The 12,773-nt window shown below is 47.9% G+C and overlaps 1 protein-coding gene across 1 annotated transcript; it reads right to left on the reverse strand.

Moving 5' to 3' along the window:
• Positions 1-562: 562 nt before the first annotated feature.
• On the reverse strand, positions 563-11,169 carry LOC111529359 (radial spoke head 10 homolog B2-like; the record flags this gene model as incomplete). The annotated part of the gene is made up of 6 exons (XM_026452296.2): positions 563-801; positions 1,244-1,323; positions 2,406-2,520; positions 5,887-6,076; positions 9,200-9,321; positions 10,950-11,169. Coding segments are annotated over 6 exons (888 nt in total), but the record flags the coding sequence as incomplete, so codon positions are not given.
• Between the last annotated feature and the right edge of the window lie 1,604 nt (positions 11,170-12,773).

A 12,773-nucleotide genomic window follows, 5' to 3' on the forward strand; every position in this document is an offset into this window, starting at 1 on the left:
GCACTTAGGGAGGCCGAGGCAGGTGGATCACCTGAGGTCAGGAGTTCAAGACCAGCCTGGGCAACATGGTGAAAACCCGTCTCTACTAAAAATACAAAAATTAGCCGGGCATGATGGTAGGCACCTGTAATCCCAGCTTCTTAGGAGGCTGAGGCAGGAGAATTGCTTGAACCCAGGAGGTGGAGGTTGCAGTGAGCCGAGATCGCCTCATTGCACTCCAGCCTGAGTGACAAGAGCAAAACTCTGTCTCAAAAAAAAAAATATATATATATATATATATATATTTTTTTAAGACAATGGCCCATGGCATATATAAATTTATATGGCCAAGCTGGTCTTGAACTCCTTGATCTCAGGTGATCCACCCGCCTCGGCCTCCCAAAGTACTGGGATTGCAGCATTGTTATAGGCCATAGGCCATTGTCTTGCCCTAATCTGTGAGCACACTGGGCAGGTGATGGCCGTTTCTGTTCCTTTCGCTACCACAGATCAGTGTTCTGCTAAGAGACTTCGTAAACATTCAACGGTTCTGAAAATCCAGCCCAGATCGTCACCTGATTATTTGCATGTCATAGCTGGAATATCTTGCCTCTCTTTAATTAAAATCAAAGTGCCTGTAAATAGAAAGCCAGTATTGAACTTAGGTGGTTACTTTCAGCATCCGGAGGAAGTGTCTCATCTTCATCGTAGGCTCGTGGGGAGGCGCTGCGCGGGGTCTGCAGTAAGCTAGATAGATCTCCCAGCACTTATTCATGTAATTCATAGAGTAGAGCGTCCGCTGTTGCTCACGGAATAAATTGCCTAAAAATACAACGGTCGAAAAATGATTACAGACTTCTATTTTGAGAAAAAAAACAGCAGTAAATACAATCCTATTGTTTTTTGGTTTTTTCCGAGACAGAGTCTTGTTGTCGCTCAGGCTGCAGTGCTGTGGCACGATCTTGGCTCACTGCAACCTCTGCCCCCCAGGCTCAAGCGATTCTCCTGCCTCAGCCTCCCGAGTAGCTGGGATTACAGGCATGCACCACCACGCCTGGCTAATTTTTTGTGTTTTTAGTAGAGACAGCGTTTTGCCATGTTGGCCAGGCTGGTCTTGAACTCCTTGACCTCAGGTGGTCCACCCGCCTCGGCCTCCCAAAGTGCTGGGATTGCAGGAGTGAGCCACTGCGCCCAGCCCAGATTTATATTTTGAGAAAAAAAAAAAATAGGGCAGTAAATAGAATCCTGTTGGTTTTGTATTTACCTTTTATCTGGCAGGCATTTGGATGAATGTTCTCGGTCATCAGTTTTGTAAAACACAAGAAGAGCGATGGGCTTCTCTTTCTGTGATAACGATCAAAAAATACGATAATTACTTCTCCAAAAGAGGGAAATTAATTCCCTTCTCCTTGAGCACAGGCTAGACTTAATAATTTGTTCCTAATGTATAGAGTATAGAAAGGGAAGGCTGGAGTCAGTGGCTCACACCTACAATCCCAGCATTTTGGGAGGCCAAGGCGGGCAGATCACTCGAGGTTAGGAGTTCAAGACCAGCCTGGCCAACATGGTGAAATCCCATCTCTACTAAAAATGCAAAAAATTGGCTGGGCTTGGTAGTGGACACCTGTAATTCCAGCTATTTGGGAGGCTGAGGCTGAGGCAGGAGAATCACTGAAACCCAGGAGGTGGAGGTTGCAGTGAGCCGAGATTGCGCCACTGCGCTCCAGCCTGGGTGACAGAACAGGACTCCATCTGAAAAAAATAAATACATAAATAAAAGTCTTTTTTACAAAAAGATATAAAATCACTTTTGCTGTAAGAAAGACAAGAAATTGTGACATAAGAAAGAAAAGTTGGTTGTGATTATTTGTTTCTGCATTAAAAACCCCAAGAGATATTTGCAGTATTGAACTGACTCAGATATGAAGGGTTTTCAAAGTTTTGATCTAGTATCTCATGGCTTTGTGGTTAATGTTTGTGGAAAGGTTGTGTTCTGAGTCCTTCATTTCAAGGGTATGTTAAAAAAAAAAAAAAAAAAGGCTGCTGAGGCTGGGCACGGTGGCTCGCGCCTGTAATCCCAGCACTTTGAGAGGCTGAGGCAGGTGGATCACCTGAGGTCAGGAGTTCGAAACCAGCCTGGCCAACGTGGTGAAACCCCATCTCTACTAAAAATACGACAACAACAAAAAATTGCCAGGCATGGTGGCACACGCCTGTCATCCCAGCTACCCAGGAGCCTTGCTGGAACCTGGGAGGCAGAGGTTGCAGTGAGTCAAGATTGTGCCACTGCACTCCAGCCTGGGCAACAGAGCAAGACTCCGTTTCCAAAAAAATAAAAATGACTGCTGAAGAAAAGAGGGCTTTATGACAATAGTGCAATCTAGCCATGCCCCGTCCCCCAACGAGGGTCCCGAAATAGTACTTACTGGAATTCTTCGTGATAAATGTGGTACACCAAACGCAGGAGGTAATTCAAAAATGTTCTCAGAAGTATTGTTGTAAATGGAGAATGGATTTCTTCAACTGGTATGTCATTATTGGCTAAAATAAGAAAATTGGAGAGGATGTCTGATATTTGCTAGAACCTTCCATTTTATTTGTTCCTGGTATACAATTTGAGGAACTGAATATGAGAGAGTACTTATTTCAAAACGCTCTGAACATGTATAAGCATCCAACTAAAAATTTAAAACTCTGTGAAAGCCAGGCACAGTGGCTCACGCCTGTAATCCCAGCACTTTGGGAGGCTGAAGCAGGCAAATTGCCTGAGGTCAGGAGGGCTGGTCAACATGGTCAAACCGTCTTTCTACCAAAAATACAAAAAATTACCCAGGTGTGGTGATGTGCACCTGTAATTCCAGCTACTCGGGAGACTGAGGCAGGAGAATTGCTGGAACCCAGGAGGCAGGACTTGCAGTGAGCCAAGATTGAGCCACTGCACTCCAGCCTGGGTAACAGAGCGAGACTTCATCTAAAAAAAAAAAAAAAAAAAGTCAATCTGGTTCCTTTACAAGACGAGATATCTTGTCCCAATGTTTTCCAGAGTAGTCTGAGACACAATCTGATGAATGCTGCTAATTCTAAATGGATTTTAAGTATGTTTCAAACACTAAACTTTGACGTAAATGGGCATTTTTTCTAATACTTTTTTTTTTTTTTTTTGAGACGGAGTCTCGCTCTGTCACCCAGGCTGGAGTGCTGTGGCCGGATCTCAGCTCACTGCAAGCTCCACCTCCCGGGTTCATGCCATTCTCCTGCCTCAGCCTCCCGGGTAGCTGGGACTACAGGCACCGCCACCTCGCCCGGCTAGTGTTTTGTAGTTTTTAGTAGAGACGGGGTTTCACCGTGTTAGCCAGGATGGTCTCAATCTCCTGACCTCGTGATCCGCCCGTCTCGGCCTCCCAAAGTGCTGGGATTACAGGCTTGAGCCACCGTGCCCGGCTAATACTTTATTTTTCAAGTGGATAATTTGAAGCTTGCAGCTCTGCCTCCCAGAATTTAGCTGAAAGAAGTCAAACTTCCAAAGTTGTTAAAATGTATCACTTCAACTTCCTAATTTGAAATCAAGACCAATCCTAAGACTACTTAGGGCCTTTTCCAGACTCTTCCAAGCCAGTGCTGATTCTCCCCATTTCTTTTTCTTTTTTTCTTTTTTGAGAACAGGGTCTCACTCTGTTGCCCAGGCCTGAGTGCAGTGGTGCGATCTCAGCTCACTGCAACCCTCCGCCTCGCGAGTTCAAGCGATTCTTCTGCCTCAGCCTCCCGAGTAGCTGGGACTACAGGCATGTACCACCACACCCGGCTAATTTTTTGTATTTTTAGTAGAGACAGGGTTTCACCGTGTTAGCCAGGATGGTCTCGAACTCCTGATCTCATGGTCTGCCCACTTCAACCTCCCAAAGTGCTGATTACAGGCGTGAGCCACTGCACCCAGCCTTTTTTTTTTGGTTGTTGAGACAGTCTCACTCTGTCACCCAGGATGGAAATCTTGGCTCACTGCAACCTCCACCTCCTAGGCTCAAGCGATTCTACTCCTGCCTCAGCCTCCCACTAAGTAGCTGGGAATACAGGCATGTACCACCACACCTGGCTAATTTTTGTGTTTTTAGTAGAGACAGAGTTTTACCACATTGGCCAGGCTGGTCTCAAACTCCTGGACTCAAGTGATCCACCTCGGCCTTCCAAAGAGCTGGGATGACAGGCGTGAGCCACAAGGCCTGGCCGTCTCCCCATCTCTGACCTGACAATTCAGTGCTTTTTTACTGTAGATCGGTGGTCGGGGGAGAGGGAGGCAAACTTTCTGTAAAGGGCCGGAGAGTAGGTATTTTAGGCTTGGTGGACCAGACAGTCTACATCACAACCCCTCCGCGGTGGTGCTTTGGGGTAAAGCAGCCACAAACGTGTGAGCAAATGGGCGTGTCTGTGTTCCAGTAAAGCATGATTTAGGGGAACAGGGGCGGACTGGATTTCACCCTGGGACCAGGCATGGCTGGCCCTGCTTTTGTAGGTGACGTCGTACTGTTGCTGTTACGTCACGACACTGTCTCTTCAAGTACATCATAATCACGGGGGAACAAGACCACGTGCTGATTTCTGGAACACTCTTCTCCCAACCTGGGCCTTCGCCACTCCCTCCGCATTTCCCACTGCTTTCCAGGTGACACTGTGACGCTGCCCTTTAAACCAGCGGTCCCCAACCTTTTTGGCACCAGGGATCGATTTCGTGGAAGACAATTTTTCCATGAATGGTGGGAAGGGGTGGGGGGACTATTGGTTTCAGGATGATTCAAGCGCATTCGAATTACTGCACACTTTATTTCGATTAGGATGACATTGTAATACATAATGAAACAATTCTACAACTCACCATCATGTAGACTCAGTGGGAGCCTGAGCTTGTTTTCCTACAACTAGACGGTCCCATCTGGGGGTGACAGGAGACAGCGACAGATCATCAGGCATTAGATTCTCCTAAGGAGCGTGCAGCCCACATCCCTCACGTGCCAGTTCACAGGAGGATTTGCGCTCCTGTGAGAATCTAATGCCCGCTGATCTGCAGGAGGTAATGCCAGCGATGGGGAATGGCTGTAAAAACAGATGAAGGTAGGCTGGGTGCAGTGGCTCATGCCTGTAATCCCAGCACTTTGGGAGGCCAAGGCAGGTGGATCATCTGAGGTCGGGAGTCGAGACCAGCCTAACCAACATGGAAAAACCCCATCTGTACTAAAAAATACAAAAATTAGCTGGGCATGGTGGCCCATGGCTATAATCCCGGCTACTCGGGAGGCTGAGGCAGGAGAGTCACTTGAACCCAGGAAGCGGAGGTTGTGGTGAGCCGAGATCCTGCCACTGAACCCCAGCCTGGGCAACAAGAGCGAAACTCTGTCTCAAAACAAAAGAAAACAAAAAAAACAGATGAAGGTTCACTTGCTTGCCCACGGCTCACCTTCCGCTGTGCACAGTTTCCTAACAGGCCACAGACCAGTACTGATCCATGGCCTGGGGACTGGGGACCCCTGCCTTTTGTGTGTGGGTGTGTGTGTGTGTGTGTGTGTGTGTGTGTGTGTGTGTTTGTGTGTGATGGAGTCTTGCCCTGTTGCCCAGGCTGGAGTGTAATGTCACGATCTCGGCTCACTGCAACCTCCGCCTCCCGGGTCCAAGTGATCCTCCCGCCTCAGCCTCCTAAATGGCTGGGATGACAGGCATGCACCACCATGCCTGGACAATTTTTTGTATCTTTTAGTAGAGACGGGGTTTTACCATGTTGGTCAGGCTGGTCTCAAACTCCTGACCTTGTGATCCGCCTGCCTTGGCCTCCCAAAGTGCTGGGATTACAGGCATGAGCCACTGCACCCAGCCTGGACCCCTGCTTTAAACCAAAAGATGTGAAGGATCTGGAATACTCACCACTTAATATCCTGTCCATATCAGTAAGAGTTAGTCTGTGGTGATGAAATCTGCAATCTTTTAGAAATCTCCAGAAGTGAAGCTTTGTCATCAGAAAGGTATTATCCAGAGAGTGGTCGCATCCCAGGCTGCTATAAAAGCTGTAGATTCTTCTTAATTCTGTAATATTTCTTAACACAGCATATTCTACCTGAAAGGAAGAAAGTCATGTGTGGATTAAGAACAAAAGACGGCTGGGCACGGTGGCTCAAGCCTGTAATCCCAGCACTTTGGGAGGCCGAGGCAGATCACCTGAGGTCAGGAGTTCCAGACCAACCTGGCCAACATGGTGAAATCCCATCTCTACTAAAAATACAAAATTAGCTGGGCCTGGTGGCGGGCACCTATAATACCAGCTACTCAGGAGGCTGAGGCAGGAGAATTGCTTGAACCCGGGAGGAGGAGGTTGCAGTGAGCCAAGATCACGTCACTGCACTCCAGCCTGGTCATCAAGAGTGAGACTCTGTCTCAAAATAAATAAATAAAATTTAAAAATTATAAAAAGAATGGCCAGGCACGGTGGCTCACACCTGTAATCTCAGCACTTTGGGAGGCCGAGGCAGGCGGATCATGAGGTCAGGAGATCGAGACCATCCTGGCTAACAGGGTGAAATCCCATTTCCACTAAAAATACAAAAAATTAGCGGGCGAGCAAGACCCCGTCCCAAAAAAAAAAAAAAAAAAAATTAAAAAACAAAACAAAAGACACAACACCTGTGTCCTACATTAAATGCGGTAATACAAGTAAAGTAACAGCATTTAGCTCTTTCCACTGTAAGAACTTAAGAAGTGTTTTTTTGTTTTGTTACGAGATGGAGTCTCGCTCTGTCACCCAGGCTGGAGTGCAGTGGCACGATCTTGGCTCACTGCAACCTCTGCCTTCTGGGTTCAGGCGATTCTCATGCCTCAGTCTCCAGAGTAGCTGTGATTACAGGTGCACACCACCACACCCGGCTAGTTTTTGTATTTTGGTAGACATGGGGTTTCACCATATTGGCCAGTCTGCTCTTGAACTCCTGACCTCAGGTGATCCGCCTGCCTCGGCCTCCCAAAGTGTTACGATTACAGGCGTGAGCCACGGTGCCCGGCCAAGAAGCATTTTATTCTTTCCACCCACCCGCCTTGGTCAATCAAATGCCATCTCCGACCAACAGTAAAAACAAAAAAAACAAACAAGTTATCTGGAAAACAGACTTCCTTTCACACAGCATGTGCTGGCTTCCTCTCTCAGTGGCAGCAACAAAATTCTACTGTCTGTAGATCCTTATTCCTCATCAACACATGTGCAAAAATCCTCAACAAAATAAGTGGAATCCAGCAATATATAAAGAATAGTAGCCACGCGTGCTGGCTCACGCCTGTCATCCCAGTACCTTGTGAGGCCAAGGCGGGAGGATCGCTTGAGCCTGGGAACTCGAGACCAGCCTGTGCAATATAGTGAGACCGTGTCTCAGCTGAAAATTAAAAATTAAAGAAATTAACCAGGCACAGTGGCGAGTGCCCATATAGTCCCAGCTACTCAGGAAGCTGAGGCAGGAGGATTGCTCGAGCCCAGAAGGTCAAGACTGCAGTGAGCTGAGATCGCACCACTTCACTCCAGCCAGGGTGACAGAGCAAGACCCAAGCTCGAAAAGAAAAACAAACAAAAACAAAAAAAAAACAAAGATAATACAGCAACACCAAGTAGCGTTTAGCCTAGAATTGCAAAGCTGGGTTAACATTTGAAAAATCAATCAGTGTCATTTACACTATTGACAGACTGGGGATGAACCAAATGATTCTATCGGCTGAAGCATTTCCTTTTTTTTTTTTTTTTTTGAGACGGAGTCTTGCTCCGTCGCCCAGGCTGGAGTGCAGTGGCCGGATCTCAGCTCACTGCAAGCTCTGCCTCCCGGGTTCACGCCATTCTCCTGCCTCAGCCTCCTGAGTAGCTGGGACTACAGGCACCCGCCATCTCGCCCGGCTAGTTTTTTGTATTTTTTAGTAGAGATGGGGTTTCACCGTGTTAGCCAGGATGGTCTCAATCTCCTGACCTCGTGATCCACCCGTCTCGGTCTCCCAAAGTGCTAGGACTACAGGCTTGAGCCACCACACCCGGCCCAGCTGAAGCATTTCACAGAATTTAACATCCATTCATGATAAGCACCCTCAGCAAATTAGGAATAGAAAGGAATCCCTCAGCCTGATCAATAGCATGTACAAAACATGCAACTCACATCACACATAGGGCCGAAAGTCTGAAAGAAGCACAATTCCGCCATGTGCGGTGGCTCATACCTGTAATCCTAGCACTTTGGGAGGCCGAGGTGGAAGGATCACCTGAGGTCAGGAGTTGGAGACCAGCCTGGGCAACACGGTGAAATTCCATCTCTACTAAAAATACAAAAAATAGCTAGGCATGGTGGTGCATGCCTGTAATCCCAGCTACTCAGGAGGCTGAGACAGGAGAATCGCTTGAACCCAAAAGCCGAGATCATGCCATTGCACTCCAGCCTGGACAACAAGAGGGAAACTCCATCTCAAAAAAAAAAAAAAAAAAAAAAAAAACAGCAATATTCGTGCTGGTTGCTTTACTCACCTCCCTCTCTGTCACATTTCACCTTTTAGGATTTTCCCCAGACTCTTGATGCCCTTAAGCTGCTCCAAATTCCCCACACAGGCAGCCCTGCCCTCTGCACAGAGTCCTGTTCTCCAGAACCACTCACCCCATGCCCTACCCTCTTCACTGAGACACTCAGAGAATGTGAAGAACAGGATTCGGGGTCCCAAGGGAGACAGGCAGCCCTGCGTGGGCGGCTTCAGGCATCTGTTACACTGAGCATTAATTCCTGCTTTTGAAAACGCAGTTCCATTGAATAAACATGTATCGTCTGCCCGATCTAAAGCACTGTTCTAGGCTGGGCGTGGTGGCTCACATCCATCATCCCAGCGCTTTGGGAGGCCGAGGCGGGCGGATCACCTGAGGTCAGGAGTTCCAGACCAGCCTGACCAATATGGTGAAACCCCGTCTCTACCAAAATACAAAAAAATAGCCAGGTGTGGTGGCGCACGCCCGTAATCCCAGCTACTCAGGAGGCTGCGGTGGGGGAATTGCTTGGACCCGGAAGGCAGAGGTGGCAGTCAGCCGAGATTGCGCCATAGCACTCCAGCCTGGGCGACAGAGCAAACCTCGGTCTCAAAAAAAAAAAAAAAAAAAAAAGACATTCAACACGTGACAGCAGTCACCAGCTATATTTCCCCAGGATGCAATTGATACCAATAAAAAAGATTTTACCTGCTTCTTTTCTTCAGGTCGGGCTGCCTCAGGGTACATGTCTAGGAGCAAATTTAGATCCAGCTCGATGCTCGACCCCAACACAGAATGACTTTCACTGCCATCAAGCTTTCTGATCAGCTCTAATGAAGGAAGGCAAATACAGGGGATAATTACGGTTTGTTTGGTGTTTTTTTGTTTTGTTTTGTTTGTGTTTTTGTTTTGAGACCAGGCCTCACTCTGTCGCCTAGGCTGGAGTGCAGTGGCATGATCTCAGCTCACTGCAACCTCTGCCTCCCAGGCTCAAGCAATCCTCCCGCCTCACCCTCCCGAGTAGCTGAGACTACAGACATGCACCGTCACGGCCCAGCTCATTCTTGTACTTTTTGTAGACACAGCGTTTCACCATGTTGCCCAGGCTGGTCTCGAACTCCTCAGCCCAAGTGATCCGCCTGCCTTGGCCTCCCAAAGTGCTGGGATTACAGGCATGGGCCACTGCACTCATCCTTGGAGATAATTATGAAAAGCAATGTTAAAATTTCTCAATGTTATGTCACAATGATTTTCTACCAAAATGTGATACAAGAATATTCCAAAAACCTACTAAGAATGCAGGCGGCTGGGTGCGGTGGCTCAAGCCTGTAATCCCAGCACTTTGGGAGGCCGAGACGGGCGGATCACGGGGTCAGGAGATCGAGACCATCCTGGCTAACACGGTGAAAGCCTGTCTCTACTAAAAAAATACAAAAAACTAGCCGGGCGAGGTGGTGGCCGCTTGTAGTCCCAGCTACTTGGGAGGCTGAGGCAGGAGAATGGCGTGAACCCGGGAGGCGGAGCTTGCAGTGAGCTGAGATCCGGCCACTGCACTCCAGCCTGGGCGACAGAACGAGACTCCGTCTCAAAAAAAAAAAAAAAAGAGAATGCAGGCTGGGCACAGTGGCTCATGCCTGTAATCCCAGCATTTTGGGAAGCCAAAATGGGAAGTTAAGGCTGCAGTGAGCTATGATGACACCACTGCACTCCAACCTGGGCAATAGAGTGAGATCCTGTCTCTTAAAAAACATTTTTTTAAAAGCAGTTGCAAGCCAGGCACAATGGCTTACAGCTGTAATCTCAACAGTTTGGGAGGCTGAGGCAGGAGGATTGATTGAGGACAGGAGTTTGAATCAGCCTGGGCAACATAGTGAGACCGTGCCTCTACAAAAAGTTTAAAAATTAGGTAGGCATGGCCAGGTGCGGTGGCTCACACCTGTAATCCCAGCACTTTGGGAGGCCAAGGCAGGCGGATCACGAGGTCAGGAGTCAGAGACCACCCTGGCCAACATGGTAAAACCCTGTCTCTAATAAAATTACAAAAATTAGCCAAGCATGGTGGCATGCACCTGTAACCCCAACTACTCAGGTTGCTGAGGCAGGAGAATCGCTTGAACCCGGGAGGCGGAGATTGCAGTGAGCCGAGATTGCACCACTGCACTCCAGCCTGGGCGACAGAACAAGACTCCATCTCAAAAAAAAAAAACAAAAAACTTAGCTAGGCATGGTGGTGCACGCCTGTATTCCCAGCTATAGGCGAGGCTGAAGTGGGAGGATCACTGGAGCCCAGGAGTCTGAGGCCGTAGTGACAGAGCAAGACTTTGTCTCAAACTGTTTTTTTAAAAAGGGAGTTGCTCACAGGGGACTTCTGTTTTCTGAAGCGTTCAGTGTATTTTCACGAGTGGACACCGTGGATAAAAACAGATAAATTTTATTTCAACAGGTGAATGCTTCCTACCGGCACTCCTGGACAATCTTTGGGCAACTCCTGGAGACAGGTCCAGGCAGCTGATGAATTCAGCTTCAAGATCTGGAACCCCGGCTATGTGGTCATTGGAGAATGCGCCTTCATACACACGCCCGTTCTTGAAAGTTAATCGGCCCTGCAGACAGAAAAACAACTTTGTGCAGTTTAGGAAAAGTTTTCTTAGAAAAACACTGGTAAGGCCGGGTACGGTGGCTCACACCTGTAATCCCAGCACTTTGGGAGGCCGAGGCAGGCGGATCACAAGGTCAGGAGTTCGAGTTCAGACTGGCCAACATGGTGAAACCCCACCGCTACTAAAAATACAAAAAGTAGCCAGACGTGGTGGCGTGTACTGTAGTCCCAGCTACTCGGGAGGCTGAGGTAGGAGAATCGCTTGAACCCAGGAGGCGGAGGTTCCACAGGGAGCCGAGATCACATCACTGCACTCCAGCCTGGGTGACAGAGAGTCTGCCTCATAAAAGGAGGGAGGGGAGGGGAGGGGAGGGGAGGGGAGGGAAGGGAAGGGAAGGGAAGAAGGAAAGGGAAGAAGGAAAGGGAAGAAGGAAAGGAAAGGAAAGGAAAACATGAGTAAATGTACATCAATAGTTTTTTCAAGAGTTTGGAGCTTTTCACTTGTTTTGAAAATACGCACTTACTCCACATGTAGTCAGGCTCCTGGGTCTCATGCACTGTATAAATTCTCTCTCTTCCTCCTTCTTCTATTCCTCCTCCTCCCCTCTCTCTATCTCCCCCACAATCTTTCTCCAACTTTAAGCACCTCTAGGCCACAGAAGGTGTCTTATTAAACTAGGCTAGTGACCAGCAGAATGCCCATCACACAATAGAGACTCCCTGATTTTTTTTTTTTTTTTTTTTTGTGAGATGGAGCCTCACTGTCACCCAGGCTGGAGTGCAGTAGCATGATCTTGGCTCACTGTAACCTCCATCTCCTGGGTTCAAGCTATTCTCCTTCCTCAGTCTCCCAAGAGGCTGGGATTACAGGTGCCCACCACCACGCCTGGCTAACTTTTGTAATTTTAGTAGAGATGGGGTTTCACCATGTTGGCCAGGCTGGTCTTGAACTCCTGGCCTCAAGTGATCTGTCCACCTCAGCCTCCCAAAGTGCTGGGATTACAGGCGTGAGCCACCAAGACTCCCTGAGATTTGTCAAACCCAGGTCAATAGTCAGTTACTGATTCAAAAGTGGGCAAATGACCCTATTTGGCTCAGTGAAATGGAAGACCCTTTTAGAAAGCTTCTGTCAAAAGTTCCTCCTTTTCTTCTACTTAGTATGGTATGCGGATGTGAAGGCTGGAACCACAGCAGCCAACTTGCAATCATGAGGGAGGAAAAACACAAGGGTGAAAGTGACATGGTGGGAGATGCTATGGATAGATGGAAGAGAAATTCTGACAGCAATGAGTTGCTGAAGCCTACATTATATTCTGTATTACACATGGCAGACAACACTAGACTGTCTGTTAGTTGCAAACCAAAACCACCATCATACATACACATACACACACACACACAAACACACACACACACATACCCCAAAAACTAAATAACCACTAAATACACAGGACATCAATGACCACTGAAAATATTTTGCCAGGCACAGTGGCTCATGCCTATAATCCCAGCACTTTGGGAGGCCGAGGCAGGAGGATTGTTTGAGGCCAGGAGTTTGAGACCAGCTTGGCCAACATGGTAAAACCCGCGTCACTACTTTAAAAAAAAAAAAAAAAAAAAAAAAAGAGCTGAGCGTAGCGGTGCACACCTGTAGTCCCAGCTACTCGAGTGGCTGAGGCACAA

This window comes from Piliocolobus tephrosceles, unplaced genomic scaffold, assembly GCF_002776525.5.
Source record: "Piliocolobus tephrosceles isolate RC106 unplaced genomic scaffold, ASM277652v3 unscaffolded_32792, whole genome shotgun sequence".
Taxonomy (NCBI): Eukaryota; Metazoa; Chordata; class Mammalia; order Primates; family Cercopithecidae; genus Piliocolobus; species Piliocolobus tephrosceles.